Consider the following 20894-nt stretch of genomic DNA (forward strand, 5'->3'; position numbering starts at 1 on the left):
ACTGTTCCGTCATCCTCTCCATAAGTATAAAAAGAGCATATTATCTTTTCTTGAATACAGGCCAGCACAGATGCTGTAAATCACTCACAATAAGACATATTAAAACTCTTTGTTACTATGTTCAACCAAAATTGTCAGCAAAAAAAATTAGTTACCTTAAGCTTTTCCTGAAGGAAAGAAATGCAGAATTTGATCAGCTAGTTACCAGTATCTCCTTTTTTCATTCTCAGTCTTCACAGTATGGAACATCTCCTGTGACAGTTCTTTTACTGTTAAATATCTTTAGTTCATTGGGGTATTTTCAGTAATTTTCAGCATTTTTCTTACCCAGTTTGGTGGCCTAACAGGACTGTATGGATTGTTTACTATATCAATATTGATTATTTAAATGCATATTAGCCTCTTTTTCATTTGTTTTTCACTGGTTCTTCATCTTGTTTGTGAGTTTGTTTTGGTTTTGTTTTTTGGTGGCACTATTTTATATTGAAAAAACCCATCTCCGACTCAAAGTAAAAAATGAAATTAACTTATTCAGTTAGTAATCTTCAACTTATTAAATAATTGATGTATTTGTAATTGATTATACTTTCAAAGAGAGGAGGTGTGGGAATAATAATTTGTGTTTCAAAGTCACTTGAGTTCTTGTTTTAGACACAAACTATGCCTCTTTCACCTTTCTTAAGACATCATTAGCAAAGGTTATTGTAGATTCAAAATCTTGCTATCACAGAATAAGTTAATGTGCACTATCCATACATATTTTCCAAATCTTTACTGTAACTGAATAAACTTTTAACAGATTTCCTTCTTTCTCTAGAAAAAACATGTTTCTTGAAAGACAGCGTCTGAAGAAATGACTCAGTGCAATGAAAATTAGAGGATGGGTAGCATCAGTCAGCTGGTAATCCAGGTGATATCTGTGCTCCTAACTCTAAATTCTGGGCAACATTCTGGAAGTACATGTACTGATCTTCAAGTGGTTTTTTGATAGCAAATAATATCACAGCATTTCAGGTGCTTTAACTATAAAATTACAACATAGGTCGAGTTGATGGACAATTTTACTACAAAAATGCAGTTGTTGAAAAAGTTGGCCTTAACAGTAAACACATGTTTAAAGCCGTCCGAAAATAAGAGATTAAGGTGTGTTCTACACACTTGCTATGGACATACATTAGTAAACTAAAACAATATTTTCGAAATAAAAGAGAAGTTAAACTGAGGCGGAATTTTTATAAACAAACTGCAATTGCAATAAAGTTGGTTGTTACTAACAAATCCATGGTTTCACAAGACAGATACGTTCTTAAATTGATTGAACCAAATGAAGACACTACCAAAACAGGATTTAATTTCTCTGTCTCCCTTTTAAATGATCAAGGAAATACTTTAAAATCTTCAGGCGCATTTTGGTCTGTAGACCAGACTCCATAAAACTGAATATGATTCGAAGATCCATGTCTTCGCCCTAGTAAAAAGGCACTAGCAACACTCATTAATATTTTCTGTTTTCAGTATTTACAATGCATATGAGAAAATAAAACATCTAGCAACACAGCAGCTGAATTCAATATAAATTGTTTTTGTTATCTTCTGCTGTGCTTTTTTAATGGAGCTAATGCCAGCATCCTCCCCCAACGTGCCATGTATTTGCTTCATATCACTTGAACCCAACCTAACTACAGTTAAATCTGTATGTTGATGTTCTAAGTACAAAATAGTATTTTTGAAAAATTTTTAAAGGCAAAAAATATCCAGCATCCTAGAATTATGTGAAGCACATCCTCATGATCAGAATTGTGAAACTAAATGTTCCTGATGTTTTAAAATAATGCCTTTATTGATGCTACTGCAGAAACCTCTCAGGAACTTCAATTTTTATTGCTGCTTTTTCTCCTGTACTAGGAAGTATTTATTGTTCAGTAGGAGTGCTCAGACCAGACCAAACCTTCCACTATCCTACTGTAATGTAGTCTCACAGATGTATTATGTCTTTACTACAAAACTCTGTGGTAAAAGCAAAGAGGGAATTTTGTGCATTAACAGCTCTATAATTGTCTGGACTTGCTGGCATTGACTCCATTACTTCAAACCACCCCAAACCAGCCTTATCTGGTAACACATCACTCGGGTTTTACCTAAGAAGAACAGGGAATAAGAAGAAGAGGTACATGGATTTTAACAGATGAGGTTCATGAGTCTCTTTACCAAAGGGTTCACAACCTACTCACCAGATGATGGAGGCGTCGATTTTCTGGAACTAGGAACGATGTCACCCAAACTGGATGAAGAGTTTCCTCCTGATTTACTGGAGTAAAGTAATACATTAGTTTGAAGTTCTGTAGCTTTCTCAATATTTAATCTAGTTTATTTATTATCTGCCTTCTAAATGAGCTGCTAGCTGTGAGACAAACAGTACTTCTGGCAGAGGTATAAAATATACATCTCGCACCAAATGTGTGTACATTTTGAGACCTGAGGAACTGCAATCATCAATCATACTTCCTGTGCTGCTGTGCAATTCATTCTGCTGCTCTGACTTCCTCAGGATCTTAATACAATTCAGTAAATAATACTGATATACTACTGGTATATATTGATTAATATTACTACTCATTAATAAGAGTAATTCTTAAGCCAGTGAGCATATCTGTTTCCTTTAGTTGAGGAATTATTGATGAATTGCTAATGAAGATGAGACTGTGTCTATCATCTTTTCAATTTAATTAACATACAAATTATTTTGCTTTCTCAATACAATATAGCACTTAAGAAAAAAAGTCTCTCAAACAAAGCAGTCTGAGGTTTTTGTCGAGTTCTGCTTAGTAAAAACCTAGCCAAGTTGTGAAAATGAAACAACAGTTCTAGTTTTTTTTATTTCAGTTACCATAATGAGAAAAGCTCTGAAAAAAATGTAAGAAAGGTTATTTCACTCTTCAAATAATTCATGCAATAGTACTAGTTTCCACTTTCTCTATATTGAAATATTAACAAGCACTAAGTTAATGCATTTGTGGTGTAGGACAAGGTTAACTTCAGTGAGAATTTCTGGAGAATGGAAGCCTCTATGATTCTCTATGAATCAGTGGGACACATCTAGCTGTGCCAGAAGTGTCACTAGAGGAAATAAGGAATCCAGCATCCTTCTGCTGAGGACAGCATGCTCATGGGAAAGGCATTTCACAGCTGGTGCATGCAGCTGAGCACCGCCCAGTCATGGTGTCCTACTCTAGATGTGCTCTACAAACACTGCTGCCCTTCCTGTGGAGATAGGAAAGCATTTCTGGCTTCCTGAATGGTTCCTAGCTCAATTACAGGTCTGTCCCACTCAAATACACTGGGAATATTTGTTTCCTTCGTACTTAAAGGGAAACAAGCGGCATTTGCTTCCACAGGTGTTACTAGAAAACTATTTTATTAAGAATTGAGAGTAAAGGTGACATTATTCTATCTTGAGTATTGTCCAGAATACCTAGAAACAGTCCTTTTTCTTATGCAATGATGGCTGCAGTCAGAGATAACAAATGACTTGACATGAAACTTCCATCATAAAATGCAGTGCTCTTAAAAGCTGTGATTGTAGGCAATGAATTTGACACGACTATTTTTTCCCTATGAGCTAACTAACAGGCACTGGCTTTGGCTTACAAGTAAACTCATCTTAACATTCTGTAATTTCTAAAATGAGCTTTAGATGTGTTTAGAAATAGGAAGACCATCAAAACAATTAAAAAATGTTACAGAATTTAGATAAGTCAATTTTAAGTAAAAAAATTTACTAGCACATAGTAAATGTACTTACTATAATGTATGTTAGCAATTATTTTACAAAAAAAGGAAGGAAACCATTTCAGTGGTAGACCACTACAAATTGCCAATCTAAATATCTACTTTTCTCCCAAATAGCAATGATACAAATAAGCTTATTAATTAGCAATATATTTAAAATGTTATGTATTATATAATAAATAATTCATTATATATTAATTTCTTCATTGATCAAAAATGTTTGTAGCTGCCACTAACAATAATTAAGCATCTATATGACTGATACACAGCATCAAATTCCAAGTTGTGTCACAGACAATGTTGCTATTATTAATGATCTCTTGTTATTACCTGGAGTAGAATTTTCCTTGTTTTGCCTTTTGTTCATGCTGCAGCCTCATGTTTTCTAGTTTGACTGGGCTTGGTATGAATCCGATTTCACAGCCTTCTTTTACCAATCGTCCTATCCACCAGTCATTATTAAATTTCTACAGATTAAAAAAAAAAAAAAGAAAAAAAAGTACCATACTAAGAAATTATTGTTTCTGGGATAACTTTGTTATTAGTTTTAATTTGCAGCTATGCCTCTTTTTTTTTGTAATTTTTCCCTGTATTTAATCACTGTGCTATGTTATTATGGCAATGAAGAATTGTGGTAATATTCAGAAATACATTAAAATAATTATTCCTTTCAAATCATTAAAATCCACAGTTCTTAAGTGGAAACCTTCCTGCAAAGACTTCATGTTTCTCCCTGGTTTTTATTTCCACCCATTTCACCATCTTTATTTTTTCTTGCTTCACAGTCTCCTCTCATATATGAGAGCTGCTTTTGCTCTCCCTTCACGGTTCTCCTTGGTGGACACCAGAAACTTAGTATCCACTCTCACCTACTGCTAGAATTTTTAGAGCTCTGTAATAATCTATTTTACTTATTCCATTTTATTCCATTCTCTATTTAAATTAAAAAATACTGCTTAACAAATCCCCCCACTTCTCACTAAAATCTTCTGAAATATGACTGAATTTGGCTGCTTATATATACCCTGCTTCAGATAGCTCATGTGATCTGCATCTTAAACTTACCATGACACATCCTCAAGGAATGGAGATCTCTGGATAACTAAAAAACCCTAACAATTACAAGTCCACCAGATAGCCCAATTAACTGAATTTCAGCTCTGTTAAATATGAGATATTGACTACTTTAACTCCACACCTTTATTCATACACCACCCCCCACCCACCATGTGTGGGAGAGGTTGGTTGATTTGCAAAGGTCTATGCAGCAGAACTATTTGCTTTTTCCATTCTTATTTATTCACCATTTTTGAAGGAAAAGAGGTCACTCATGTAGGGGCCCCACAAACAATACTTCTGGTGTTCCATGGGAATAACTATCACCAAGGAGGAATTTTGGGTAATTTGGAATATTTATGAAACTTTAAGAGAACATCTGAATGTGAAGAAAGAATGTGAATCTGAAGCTATTAATGTAGATATTATAGTGCATATTTAATTATATAACAAGTAACTTTAACAAGTGTACAGTTACCTGAATGTGAAGAAAGTAGCTCTCTTGAATCTGAAGATTCAAGAGATTAATGTAGATATTATAGTGCATATTTAATTATATAACAAGTAACTTTAACAAGTGTACAGTTAGGAATAAAACATGTAAAATGTGTGGGCTCCCCTAAAAAGAAATTAATTTTACCATCATTGGTGGATCACTGATACACAACCTACATTGCAGTATTATCTTTCACTTTGGCAGCTATAGAAATCTTGTGGTGCTTGAGACTAGCTGTAAGATATTCCAACTAACAAATAATGTATCTTAAAACAAAAGCACTTTTAAGCTTATAAAACATAAGGATATTATAATATTCATCCAATGGGATGCCTCTATGAGTAAGAATACCAGCATTTCACAGGAAGCTACACTGGAATAGCAGTTTCTCAAAGCTGTATTAGACTGAAATGTATTATTAAAATTATACACTATCATTACAAAAGGCTAACTAAATCATTAACTTGGTAAAAGGAAGAGATAGATAATTTAAAAACACCATTGAATTAAAATCTGAACAGTCACTATTTTTGTCCCACAGTACAACAGATTACCATGCAACAATATTAATTTTATTAGAAGCAATAGAAATCCTAAATCCTTAAGAATTTCTTCTGTAGAAATAAAAGCATACTTCTGCAAGGTCTCAAAGATAAATGCTGTGTCAGTATATGAAAAGTATAAGATACTTTTTAAAGTTCATAATAACACACATAATACCTTCTAATTTTAAATTTTGTTTTAAAATTTTGGTAGAGAGGTGTCAAGCTCTGAAGTTGCTGGCTCAGGTGAGTGATTCTCTGTATTTCACCTATGTTTGGAGTGCCAAAGGAAATGCAAAAATTAATTAAACACAGAGCAAAATGATGACCATGATTTAAAGCCTCAAAAGATTCATAAGGTACTATGATGCAGCAGTTTCTTCATGCAGGAAGGAATCCATCATCCTTATGTGTACTGGGTTTTAATGAATGTAACCTAATAATGAAGACAAATTTCCCTCACACTCAATCACTGCAGTGCTTTCCATCACTGTCCATGTACATTTTGAACTGAGGTTTTTCTTGTTTGAGCCCTCTCAGCAGCACAAATTGGTGAACAGCCCCTTCAGACAAAAAGAGGACAGCACTGGTCCAGAGCGGCATCCTCATACAGGCAGAAGCTACTGGAGATTAACTCAGCTTTCTTTATTTCTAGCAATAGGTTAGGTATAAAATCTGTAAGCAACACTGCATTTTATAGTCTAATATGTTTCTTTCTTTAATCTGCATAAATAATTAAAGTTTGGACAATTCAGTTCCCCCAGCATTAACTGTAGGGAGCACCAAACGTACTGAAGGAGCAATGCCTGGTGGGATACAGAGCCCTGGAGGATGGGCAGGGCCTGGCACAGAAGATGGAGGGGGAGGACATGCTGTGCAGGGAAGGGCTGGGCCCGGAGCACCCTCTGAAGGAGCTTCAACCTACCCAGACAGAACAGCTGCTGCCAAATGCCGGGCAAGAGTCTAAGTCCCGGTTTGACTCCCCATGGATCTCTTCCCATCTCGCCATTCCAGCGGTGCAGCTGGCCTGGTCCCAGGGTGCCTTCCCAGCCAATCTCTGGACCAGCACCAGTAGACAATAACTTCTCCTGGACAGCTTACAGAGAAAACCAGGTGTTTCTAAAGGCAATCAGCACAGAATGGCTGTTCCAATACACCTGGGGTTGCAGGAACATTCTAATCTATTTTTCCACCCCTCAATGCTACACACAGCCACAGACAATGTAAGAACTCAGCTGAGCTAAGCTTCCCTTCAAGGCATTTGGGAGATATGGAAAAGTTCAGGAGACTTTTCCTTCCAGATTTTCTCCCACATATTTATATGCATCTGAGACTAAGTTGGGCTGTGAAGAAAAATGCATTAACTTTTAACAGAAAACTGCTAACCCTGTGTGTCTGGTTTATATGGAAACAGAGGAAATACTTGATGTAAAGTCTGAGATTACCACTTCATTTGAAGTGCAGATGGAATAGATGACTATACAAAACCATTTGATCTAACCAAACTGAGCCTTATTTTCCAGTGCTTCAAGACTCACTGGAGAAGGCTGATGGTTTTCTCTGGCCAGGACTCTGTGCCTGCTCATCTCTTCTTTTGTCACAGGACAGAGCAGAGCAATTCTTTCACACTATCATCAGTCAGAAAGCATACTTCCTTCACTATATACAGTCTGAATCAAAATTATTCTCGTTTTGTGTGTTTAATATATATGAACAATTACGATCATTAGCCAAGTCTGTTTCTTGTGTTCCTTTAGCCTCTGTCCACCTGTATTTCTATCTCTGTATTAGGAATGTTTCTGTCTTCCCCAAAGCACCTGTGCTAGAAGAATCATTGTGCATCATCAATCGTAACTACTGAGGGATTTTTCGATAGTCTAAAATGAGGCGAAGACATAATTTCAAATACATGGCTGGGTTGCTCTCAACCTTAAATTAACTTTCTATTTATTTTCCTATATTTTTCCATATCCAGAAAATATCTGTTTTGAGACAAACCACAATGGAATATGACCAAAAGCTAGGAAACCTTTTAAAATGAAGGAGTCATTCAAAAGGGAGCAGCAGGCTACAGAGGAGGGCCTGCATGTTAAAGTTACCAAGCTACTTTTTGGGAGTGTCTTGCAAGGAGCAAAGAAACAAATTTACTTTAGGTGTTTAAAAATTTAAGAATGTCAAAACCAAACTACAGGAAAAGAAAACCAATGCAGCAAATGCAAAGCTTATTTATTGACAGTTGCAGTTATCTTGAAACATCATTCCAGTTCTTCAGCATGCAACTGCTAACTAAATACTGTCTGTGTCAGGGAAGTTACTTCAGTAACAAAACAGGAGACCTGATTTTGGGGTTAATTGAGATGCAGTCACACAGATAAAACAGAAGTAACGCTTGGCTGCTGAATCACAACAAACCCTCACAGTACCAGATTAGAAAAAAAAACCCCAGAACTACTTCATCTTTGAATAGTCAGAAATAGGCATTTAAACCCATAAATAAGCATTTTTTACTAGAGAAGAAAAGTACTTGCTTTCTGAACTTCATTAATTTGATTGTAAGAAATTTGTGCCATTGCTTCCACAAGAATAGCATTTAAAATAACATTAAATTCCTTATACACTCTTAGCTTCTTTAACATTTGTAAAGTGCTTTGGCAATGTGAAGTGTTATCAATATTGCAAAATAGTAGCAGTATTACTCAAGTATTCCCTTAAAGAGTGATTCACTTACTCCTCTGGTTTCACTTACTTCTTTAACATGAAGAAAATCTTTAGCCTCAAATGAGATGGCCATGCCTGGGACTGGGACATCATCTTCGTGAGCTGCACTGTACCCAACATTTGTCCGAACTGCAAATGCAACAGGTTTTGACTGCAAAATAAAAGATGAACATCATGAAGATTCCCTTGCAAACACATACATTTGTACAAACATATACACAGGAGAAGATTTCTCTATGTTATGCTGTTAAAATCATAAAAATTGCAAAGAACTCTCAATGCACCCATGCAAAACATAACGAAGCCTAGTTTTTACTGACATTAATTATTAATATCAGCACATTTCATAGAATATATATTTTTAGCAGGAGATAGAGCTCTGAATTAATTTGAGGTAAGTAAAGTTAGTAATAAGTAATCACAATTGACTTGGCAATCCATATAATATTGTCAGCTTGCAGTTCTGCTGTGAGTTCAGTGTTTGGGGGCTGCCGTAAGAGTCTTCTAGAGCTACAAAACCTAAGCTCCAATGACAATGGGGCTGCAAAAGGAATTGCAAGGGGAGCATGGCACTGCACCAACATTGCACCTTCCACACCATTCTTGTCTGGGCACCTACGTGCTGGTCACCTCAGGATCATTCTAAGACTGCTCCAAGTGTAGCCCTCACAGCCTCAGCCCCCAATAACTATTTGGGGAAATTGCCAATTTGGAGAAGAGGTGCCAGCAGTTGACAGTAACCCCTAAGCAAGTCACTCCACTGCACTCTGAGGGGGGAGCAATGTGCCTTGAGATCATCATGTCATTACCCAATACCAGCCACAGAGAGATCTGTTCATTTCCCTAATTCCTTCTTATGCTGCCAGCTGACATCAATTAGAGTTAGAGGATTTTCCCAAGTTTTGTTTTCAAGAAGCAGTTCCCAGAAGAGTCACACAGAAGCTCCACATCTGCACAGCTTCTCCTCACCAGCACCACCAGTGCTGAGCACCTCTCTGCACAGGTGTGGTAATACAAGGTGCCATCCAGCTCAGCCCAGCTACAGCTACCAAGGGCTTCCTCTTCTCAAAGGTATAACCATTTTCAGGAGAACGACATTTTTTCTGCTTTATTCTAGGCTAAACAACATCTTGAGCTTGCTCTCCCCACAGAGATTATCACACAGTATCCCTAGGACCCACAAAGGTTGAACCTTTAGCCCAATTTGTCATAACCTGATAAACTGTTAGAAGGGTATCCTGATATGATTATCTATTCATTATTACCCTTCTGAAACTGGGCATTTGTGAAAACAATAATCCAAACCTAAAGTTTGGTGATTTCTGCACATCAATTAAAATATCTTGCAGTCTTGATACAATGGGAATTTCCACTTCCTAACAGCTCAGATTTGTATTTTAATTATCTCCTCTATAATTTTCTCAATGTTACTTCCACTATTACCCTACATAAAAGATATCAAAATATTACAGAGCTAGTCATGCCACAAAAAAAGGAGTCGCACAGGCACTGGATTCAGTGATATCATGAATCTTCCTTAAAAATAAAGGACCCTATAAATTACTGGATTTAAATATTCATACAAAACCTCAAAACATTTCTGAATGTAAAAATAACAGACTAAGAGCTGATGATTTCTATGCTATTACTAATTTCAACACTCAAAATAAAGAGATGAATAATCACTGAATTGTCAAATCTCCTAAGCAATACTTACCATCAAATAATAAAGAATCAAATCATTCCCTGTTTTTAAGAATGACCATTTTGTATGGCAGTGACCTGTCACTGTAGAAATATATTTCAGAACAGGAATGGATCTATTAAGGAACAATCTGTGCCAAACACTGATAGGAGGGATAGTACACTTGCTTATCCATTCTCACATTTCTATATTCTCTAGCATATAAAAAAATTGCTTAAGCATTGTGACTTGCTCCTAAAAGTAACAGTGGATGAAAGACTTTAGGTTGACTAAAGACTTTAAAATCTTGGCAGCATTGCAACAAACAGGCATCTCCAGGAAGTTAATGTCCTTGACATACTTCTTAGACACGATCTAAAATTTCCTGTTAGAAGGCAACACCTGACTACCCAAGAGAAAGAATACAAGAATACAATACAAAAGAATACTTTCTGGAGTAGGAAAGTACTCCAGAACTATGTTTACATGAAAGAAAAGTAGCAGGTGAAAGTTCTCTGTCATTCTCTGCCATGAAAAAAATGCAAAATTGTGAGCAGAAAAACAAAGCGGAACATTGAGTTACAGATACTCACAGAAATGGTATGTCCCATTTTAGATACTTGCCACACTGGTAGAAAGTGAGACTAAATTATCATGGGATTAGACTACAATAATTAATCTAATTGAATATTTAAAACTTATTAATTTATAGAAGTTAAATGCTAGCCTTTTTACATAAATAAATAATTCTGAAGGTTTCATAGCACTAGCAAATTAAGTATTTTTCCTGAACTACATTGTCTTGAACTAAAAAAGCCCAGCTGTTATGTAATTAGGGTATTATGTAAAAAAAAAAAAAAAAAAAAAAAAAAAAAAAAAAAAAAAAAAACCAAAAAAAACCAAAAAACACATGCATATGTATATTTGAAAATGTATCTAGCATTTGCTTACATATCCTGCAGTTCTAAAATAAGACTGGGTCAAAACAGTTAAGCACTTGCTGTTCATTCCCTAAATCTCCATGAAAATGGGATGGCAGTTTAGCACTCAGTTAATCCACAGGCTGGACTACCAGGACAGATGCTCCCAGATGTTAAACAGTTTAACATGTCATGTCTCTCCAGAGAAACAAAGTAGCCTGGAAAAGTTAATTTATCTTCAAAATTAACACTCCCATCTTGCTTTTCCTTTTTTCTCTGGCAGAAGTACAACATTCAACCAGCTGAATAAACCCAGAAGGAGAACAATCAGACCACGAACACTACCATCACCTATACCATGAGGACAGCAGGGAACACGCTCTGGAATGAGGTTCTTCATGAACCAGTTTCAGATTCTGACATAAACTCAAAATATAAATCAACAAAATCTTATTCAACAACTGTTTAACCAATCCTGGCTGTACACTTTTGGTAACATACATAAATTAAAGTGTGTCTAGACTTTACTCAATTTTCTCTTTTTCTATTTGGATGTCACCTCTTCCTTCACAAATTCTATTTACTTTACACATCTTCATAACAACCCTCATTACTAATTTCATACTATTTGCAGTATTATTATACTTTACTACTTATATTTCCTTGTGCCATGATTTACTTGAATGTAAACATAAGAATTTGCACATTGTATCTGTCTTGGTCAATTTGTCAGTTTAAAAAAGTTTGTACCTGTTTTGTTGAATTTGCATTCAATAAATATTTCACCCAATAATAGAGCAAAATAATACAATCTGTTCTCCGGTAACGTACTCAAAACATGACAGGACCTTTTTTTTCCTATAACTAATTTCAGGTTTTTTATGCTGTTCAATAAACCCAGTGGACGCAGCCCCTGGGGATCCCAGCCAAGGAGGCATATTTTCTGTTATGGAATTTGCTCACAGAACAGGTCATCTCCCTCATGGCCACTAATTTTGGAATTGTTAGTTGATAATCAAAGTATCTCTATTCCTCATCCACTACTAAGATGTAGAAAAACTGATGAAAGCATTCTCCAAACCATTTCTGTCTACACTTGGGTTTGATCTAGGATCTCTGATCCATCTTATTTCTTACTCTGTCACATCATTCCCACAGTAGAGGCATCTCTGTATTTATACCAGTTTAAATGAAATCAGAATGCAACTTTGTGAAGGCAATGCCAGCTAAGACAAGAACTGACTCAGAAAATGATTACAGCTACCATTTCAAAAAAATGCTTGTCAAAGCTGGTGTCTGTGTTACAGTTCAGAAAATGTGTCTCAAAGCTAGTTCACTCCCTCCCTGTTTCTTCATAAAGCTACTCGTTCTTCATCCTAGCCACTTTTCACACATGCATGCAGCCTTATCCTGAACATAAGGAATTATTCTTCTCTTGGGTAATGAATATAATGGATGTCTCTCAAATCACTAACAAGTTTGCACTTATGAAAATTTAAAAAGTCACACAATTTCTTTCATCAGAGGAAAGGTGATTACTACTACTGAACTTTTCACTAGCAGTCTTAGTGGGGAGCAAATATGACAGATGATGACCTATGTTCAGCACTTTTCTCACAGAGTAGCCCTGTACACAGTGTTTGTGCCATCCACAATATTAATACTCTAAGAAGGACAAAGATCAATAGCACCATGATGGCCTAATGACTGCTGTGTTGAAAACATCTCACTTTATTTTGCCCTACTAATGACATAGAGTCAAATATATAAAGCAGAAGCAGTTCAAAACCTCTATGTTTTACAGAATTGCATGTTTTTTATTACTATTGTTGAGAAATTTACAATGTTATGAAACCTATACTGTCACAAAAGCAGCTTGAGAATGCAAATGCAAGATTAATAAAATAACTTTTCTATTTTACCTTTTTTACTTTGCACATTAATTTATGCACCCGTTACACAAGAAAGAAAAACCAAACTCACCTGAGAACACAAACAATTTACAGGAATTTTTTTTTGTCCTAAATGCTGATTATTGCTGGAGCCTTGTGACAGATAAGAAATTGTCCACAATCTCTAACAAGAGCATCTGCTCAGCAATCTCATTGCTAAGGAAGCAATGACAATTCATTAATGTCCCAACAGAAAATTAGGAGCACATACAGCTGCTGTCACTAAAGGCAGAGATCAAAAATATGACTTCCCAGCAAAGATCAGGCCTTCTTTTACAGCCATAGGTGTGTGCACCAAACAAGCCTGGTAGGAAGCCAGAACCACAAAACAACTGAGGTAGGAAGGAGCCTCTGGAGTCTCTCAGTCCAACACCTGCCTAAAACAGGTCTGTTTTATCAGGCTGCTCAGGGCTGTGTGCCAGTGAGTCTTAAACACCTCCAAGGACAGAACAACATAACCTCTCTGTGCATCTTCCTCCACTATTTGACTACTGTGGTTGTGAAAAAAACATACAGGAACTATGGTTCTCTCACATATCAATGAGTGAGGAACATAGAAATCCATAATGGAAAACAAGTGCTTAGTTTTGTAGTCCAGTAAGAGCAAAATGAAGTGTTCTTACAAGTAGAATTTATCAATTACCAGTTTTAATTTTAAGTGGTCTCAAAAGAGGGTTTATGCTGTATTCAGGACTTTCAATGAAGTGAAGCAGCTGAGAAGTACAGCATGAGAACAAAACACAGTACAATAGCAGTTAATAAGTAGCAGCCTAAGTACAGTGATATGATGACATCCAAACTCTTCTGAATTATAATGGCTTTGGATAGCACAGATCCCTTCAGAAGGATCTGGGAGAGAAGTAGTTAAACACAAAATTATTTGATCTGAGTACATTTTCCCACCTGTTTCCAAAATTAGAGCATAGTGAACTATGTCCAGCCATTACCAGTGCTTGCTCTGCTACCTTACAAAGGGTTGGCTCACTGAATTCTTGCCTAGGACACGTCACAACCGCTGCTCTCTGGTGCCTCCTGCAAGAGCAGCCAGCAAGGACCGGTGCCTGTCGCGTGAGTACCCTGCGCCACCAGCTTCCCTCTTGGAACTTGACACGGGCTGTAAGGGTTGCTGCACGGAAACTCAGCTTCAGAAAATTAATTCTGACTCCTTAGGATTGAGGCTCATTGGAGAAATTTTCTGAGGAAACCTTTGAATCCTTCCAGTTCCTTGGAATCCCTCCTACAGCAATGCCTGCACTCAGTGTTGAAGAGAAGGAAAATTTAACACATCCAGCTGGTACAAAAAAGTCTGCCAGATCCAATTTTTCTTAACAATAGGTAGATTTCTGAGAAATTTTTTTTGTCCTCTAGTACTCTCTAGAGATACTTTTGTTACTATTTTAGCTCATCTTCACACACAGCTTGAAAGTCATGTTTCTTACTTCCTTTTGCGAAATTGTATTTTAATAGAGTCACCAATGTCGGTTGACATTCAGCTCAGGAGGCAGCAATGACTGAAATAGCTGTACTGACGCACACCAAGCTTTCTCATATGAGCAGGATCTTTTTTTATTAGAGCATAATGCCAAAACTCGATGGTGGCCATGTGTTGTCTGCATGCAAGTACGCCAGAAAGGTGGCTCTTCCATACCACCCACTTGGGGAGTAAACAGGAACCGCTGGAAACCAGCACAGCTGAAAAAGTCTGTTTGTGCTTACTGAAAACATGCTTATTCTGGCAGCAAAAGCCAACAGATGAAAACTGTCATTTGCAATAAAAATACTGTGCTGGGATTTCAAGTTCTTTTTTCAATGTCACAATGAGGACGTTTTATGCTTATGAGACATCTTAAGCTTATGAGACAGCATTTTAGCAGATCTTAGCTTTTTTGGCTAAACTGAGGCTCACATAGAGAAAAGATTTGCAGTAACATTTTCAGGCTCTTCCCAAACAAAAATTTTCAAGGAAAAGCAAAATTCTGTGACACAGCAAGCTAAGTGAACACTAAATAAATTAGCAATGCAATGGTTAAAAATGTAGACTCAATTACCAAAATCTCTTAAAAAAATGCTACTTCGCTTATCTTAGTGTTATTCATGCAAGTTTTTTTTGCTGATTCCAATATTTAAGTAATTCTGCACTTCAGTTTTTTCAATTGGATCAGAAAGTGTCTACAACTGCTAGAGCCAAAGGTTAATGTTTGTTAAAATGTTTCACTTTTACATAATATTTTATGCATGTTTTTCTAAGTAACTGCTGAAAAATTCTTCCTTTATTCAAAACACACATTTTGTAGCTAGACTGCTCTGTTTCCAGGAATTATATGGCTATATGTTCCAAGGATGATATTTTAAAGTCTGAAAGCCAAATGTTCTATTAGCTCTTAACTCATGCTGAAGTTATGTGAGGATATGATAAACACTACAGCTGCCTCAAGGCTCCTGCCCCTTTCAAATTATTACATTTCATGGCCATAGCTTATGTTATCTTATGCCTCACCTGGACATCTATTGTTTATGTAAGCCTTGCACTATCTGAGATACATCTCATTTTTAAATTAAAATGGCATCTATACTTCAAATCTCCCTGACAGCCTAGATACAGATTACATAAACACAGAGCACATATTCACTGCACAGTCAAAGCTGTGGTAAAAGAGTACTTGTTAAACTTGAAAGTTAAACATCCCAGACTTAGGAAAAGTGAGAATGAGGCTACCTTTGCCTTAGGAGAATGGTGGTGATATCTTCACCTTAGACCTCACTGTGTATAGTATTATTGTTCAACCAATAACTTCACAGTAATATATTTTCTCCCACCTCAGCACTATAGAATCACAGCATCACAGAAGCATTAAGGCTGGAGAAGACCTCCAAGACCACTAAGACCAACATTTGACCAAACAACACCTTGTCCACTAAACCACAGCATTAAGTGTCATGTCCAGTCACTTCTTGAGCACTTCCAGGAATGGTGACTCCACCACCTCCCTGGGTAGCCCATCCCAATGCCTGAGCACTCTTTCAGTGAAAAATTCTTCCTGATGTCCAACTTGAACCTCCCCTGCCATTTCCTCTTGTCCTGTCACTGGTTGCATGGGAGAAGAGACCAACCCCTTCTCATATCATTGTAGAGAGCAATAGATTCTGTATTTTATTTGCATAGAGGAGGGTCTTTCCTTGCAAAAAAAACCAACAGCTTGTGAAACACAAGGAGCTCTCCATAGCATCCAAGAACCTTTCAATAGATTCATTTTCTGCCAGCAAGTTCCCAGTTCAAAAGAAGAAAAGCAACTGGTCTCTAAGGGATGATTTCTCTCTTTTTAAAATGTCATGAACATTTTGCCTGTCTTCATCCCCCAAGCAGAGAGCTAATGCACCAATCCCATGACAACAAAGGAGAAACAAAATAATCAACAACTACATGTTAAATATTATCAGACTAGACAGTAAAGTCTATAGATTTATACATCTGCACAGGAAAGATAAGATAGCACAAAACACTTTGAATATGTCATTTTCTACCTTTGGAGCACCTGACACTGTATACATGGTTTGTACGTTTTTCTATTTAATTACATGTGTATGTGCAATTTTCTATGTTTAATTAAAACAAATAACAAAACATCACCCTGGCAATGCCTTTCTAGTGTCACACTGACATTTTCAAACACCATCAGCATGACTGAAATCTTTATATCCATTGCCAAAAACTCCTTGCAACATCCAGCACAGAATTAACAGACTGCAAATGGTTTAATATTCTGTAAGATGCAGAGCACTAGAGCCAAGGCACACTTTGGCTCTGCTGTTCAAATATTTGCTGGAAGGAGAACAACTGTGAGACTTGGGAACTAGAGCTTTTCAAAGCAAAGCTAATGAGAAATGTAGTTTCATCTAATTTTTTCATTTTATTTAAAAAAAACCAAAGTTTACATGAAGGTGATATAAAACTGATAAATTATTAGGAAAAATATAATAATTTTGGCAGAATAACATAAGTAATTATTAATAATAAATAATAATAAGTAAAAAACTTCAAAAACTACATCTACACCAAAAACTTCATCTATTATAATTCACCTGTATCGTGCATCTCTGATATATCGTAATCTTTCTTTCGTGCTTTGAGCAAAAGCTCAATTCTTGACTCCTCAGCCTGGCCACCACTGCGCCTGTGCACATCTGGGAGACCAGTGAGCACCAGCCCCTTCTCCTCTTCGCACAAAGGAGCTCCCAAGAGGTTTAGCAGCAGCACAGCTGCTGCACTGTGGCTCACCTGCCCCAGTACAGGAGGAGCCATGGCCTTGCTCATATGTTCTGGAGATGTCCTTCTGCTAGAAAAAATTCTTCTAAAGGTTTAGAATTAAGCTAGAGCAGCACTAGGGCATCTCTGACATAAGCCAGGAGCCAAGGAACAACCATGCAGGGGAGAAGCCAAGCAAAGAACAGCTAAAAGCTGGGCTTTGGGCCATTCTGTCTGAGCTGTGCCAAACGCAGTCCATCATCAGCACCTAAAGATTTGTGGGAGCTCTCATCTCATCCCTGTTCAAAAACAGTCTCTCATACTAACAAGCTAAAACCAAAATTACTTATCTTTAATATTTCATAATATTCTGCTTTAATATTTCCTAATATTCTTATTTACTTTTCCTTGAGACATCTCATTTGTATTCTTTGCTCAGAGCACAAGATAAAACATGTCTCCTGGTGGGTGTATGAGATGCAGGAGTGAAGTGCTGTGATGATGATATCCTTACAGAATATATTATGCAGCTGGTGCACAGCTAGTCATCTAGCCAGCAGATGAAACATTAGCTGGCAATAAACCTTACTCTTATTATAGCCATAGAACTGCTAAGGTTTAATTCCAGGCTGGATGCAGCAAGAGTTATTATAAAAACATGAAATAAAATGACACAGAATTGTAACAATTTTTCTCTTTGTAAGAAAAGAGACATGGCATCAAAATGCAAAGCGTCAGTAGGAATTCTAATTTGGGTTTCTAGACTTTTTAAATTTACTGCACTTTCCTTGGCTCAGTGGACTGAATTTTCTGTGGTATGCAAGGTCATAACTCCTCAGGCTGAACCAAAGCCAGTGGAGCAGCCTGTGCTCAGTCTGACCAGGGAATCAACCCTGTATGATACAGCTGCCTATGTGCACACATCTGTTTTCTCCACACACAACAGGTAGTACACATACAAGTGTTTTATTCATAAGCAGCTGCCATTTACATTCTCAACATCACATAGGATTTTACCTGCCTACACCTGTGGCGGCAGCTGGTTCTCCTGGGAAGTGACTGCCAGTGGTATGAGAATCAGGCCTTCTCTCCTCCAACCCCCAAACTGTCTTGCCTTTTATTTTATAGGGTCTAGTTTATAACAGAGAAACTCGAAATTTCTTTATCATCGCCACATACTGTAGAGAGGAGAGCCCCCAGAGGATGACGAGTACACTCAGGAGGGGATCACTTCTTTCTCCAGCTGGCCAATCAGAGTCTCCCCTTGCCTTTTTTCCTCTTTATCCTGTTTTTTCCTGATTTTTCCCCCAAACTCCCTATCCCTATGAAGAAGTGATGCACACTCTGGATCTGGTGGGGCAGCTGTGTGCACACCAGCGAGCCTCAGCACACTCTGCAGCAATGCCTTTTTACATGGAATACAAAATATTACTGGACACCAAATATGGCTCCCTAATAGGAAAGTAAAACTCTGCATACTTCTAAAGCTTCTAAAAGAGCAATTTAAAAATTCTGTATCTTTCTGGTAGTATCAAAATTACATAAAATCCATGGCTATACTCCAAGATCTATAATAATTTCTGAATTGCTGGTAGTCAACCAGAAGTTTGTAAATGGATTTATGGCATAACCCATACACAAAGTGACACTGAGGGTACAGGAAAACAGATGGTGGACTTCTGCTCTTTAGTTTTTTAAAATTTAAATTAGTTTTTTAAATAGCCATATTTTACTTCTGTATTTACTTAAATACATTAAGAAACTAGAGTGAACCTTTAGAGTAGAATATTGAGCTGCAATGTTGTTAAATGTTCTGTTTTTTGTGAATAAAACCTTTTTGCAAGATGTGGAAAATGGAAAAACAAAACACAATAAAATCAGTGTGTTATTACTTAAATTACACATTATAATCTTGTTTTAAATTTGCATTTCTTCCCCAAAAAATACCCTTTTTTGCTAGCATTAAGAACTTTTAAATTAAATCAGTTGATTGGTACCAAAGTCAAAATTTCTAGTATGTGTTTTCATGCTGTGTCATTTTTTGAGTCAGACACTGGAAGATAAAGGCATGTTTTACTTGTTTTCATCTAAAATGAATCCTTTTCTGCACAATGAGAATTAAAATTTACTTAAAATGAATAAATATAAACCCTATATTAACTTTACACAGCTTCATAATTTTTATATTGATTTAATGCAATATTATCTTAAATTTTCAAATATTCACTGTAAAATAACATTTATTTAATAGTATTTGATTTCATGACAGTTTTCATGATGGGTTTATAAAGACTCGTACCACATGAAAAAATACAGATGGTGCACTTAATTAATCAGCATCCAGTTAAAAACTGAAGACATTATCTCTTTAGGTATCACTTAACAATTTACATGAACCTTTTCTTGTCACTTTGCATTCTCAACAATATGGTAACTAAATGAAGGGAAGTCATAACTGCATAATGAGAATTTACATGAAGAAGGAAACATTTCCTATCCTAAGACAGGAGAAAAAATATTTTGTCTAGCACAATAAACACACAGGCCTTCTCTGAAGTTCAAAATGCACTGTGAGATAGACCACTGAAACTCTCTGATTTAAGGATAAAATCAGCAAAAAAAGCCAAAACAAACAACCCAAGGAAGGGACATGAAAGAGACACATTATAAGCAATCAAGTCTGAAGAAGATGATAAGGGTTTTATTTGAATAATTACCAATTATATAAAGAGAGTTCATTGTCCTAATGGCATCTGTAAACTATGTAGACATTTATGAAGAATGGAATCCAGCAGGGCAAGAGTAACATCTTTGAGTGTGCTGGAAACCACAAGCAGAGAAAGCAAAATAAAAGGGGCTCCTCTAGCTTTGTTTCTAATCAGCTGGTAGAAACTGTTTAAAACATGCAAGTAGAATGAAAAAGTGATCAGGATTTGGAAAAAAGTCACAACAGTCTGGAAAGACTGATAACAGGGGAATAAATACAATGGTCTATATGAAAGCAGATTTTAATATACTTGCAGTGCATCCTCAAGTATAAGCAACTCAAGGAAAAAGTCAGTTCAGGAAAGTGACAGGTCCTCACTGAAATAGTATTAAAGGCATAAGCACAAACTAAACTATGTAAAAAAAGATGGACAGTTCATAACCTGAAACTGTCACACAAATACAATACAGGAAACAAATAAGGAAAAAAATCAGCATAAAATTATGTATTTCTAAACTGGAAGAATTAACTAAATGAAAAAACAGAGCACAGTTTATAAGGATAGATGTAAATGGCAAAACACTCATTAACTCTGTATGACAGTAACACTTAACTGACTCAATGTCTGTCCTAATGACAGGATTTATAAACTGGACCTCAATTAAGAATGGCTGTTAAGTACGTGAAAGTCAGTACCCCAAGGAAGATGACCAGGCAAGAATACAGCCCACATTGCTCCTAAACAATCAGTCTGAGAGGCTCTGGGGCCCCATGCAGCAGTGCTGCA

General features: G+C 36.5%; 1 protein-coding gene across 6 annotated transcripts in view; it reads right to left on the reverse strand.

The window, feature by feature from the left end:
- The window catches only part of CACNB2 (calcium voltage-gated channel auxiliary subunit beta 2), a 240308-nt gene that overhangs the window by 30800 nt on the left and 188614 nt on the right, over positions 1–20894 (reverse strand). For all 6 annotated transcript variants that reach the window (XM_041486777.1, XM_041486770.1, XM_041486787.1 and 3 more), the window contains 3 exons: positions 8630–8752; positions 4120–4256; positions 2232–2308 (listed from right to left, as the gene is read on the reverse strand). In XM_041486777.1, coding sequence (XP_041342711.1) covers positions 2232–2308; positions 4120–4256; positions 8630–8752 — 337 coding nt within the window. The remainder of the gene's footprint in view (positions 1–2231; positions 2309–4119; positions 4257–8629; positions 8753–20894) is intronic.

Source organism: Pyrgilauda ruficollis, unplaced genomic scaffold (assembly GCF_017590135.1).
Source record: "Pyrgilauda ruficollis isolate IOZ18807 unplaced genomic scaffold, ASM1759013v1 scaffold12, whole genome shotgun sequence".
In the NCBI taxonomy this organism is placed as follows: Eukaryota; Metazoa; Chordata; class Aves; order Passeriformes; family Passeridae; genus Pyrgilauda; species Pyrgilauda ruficollis.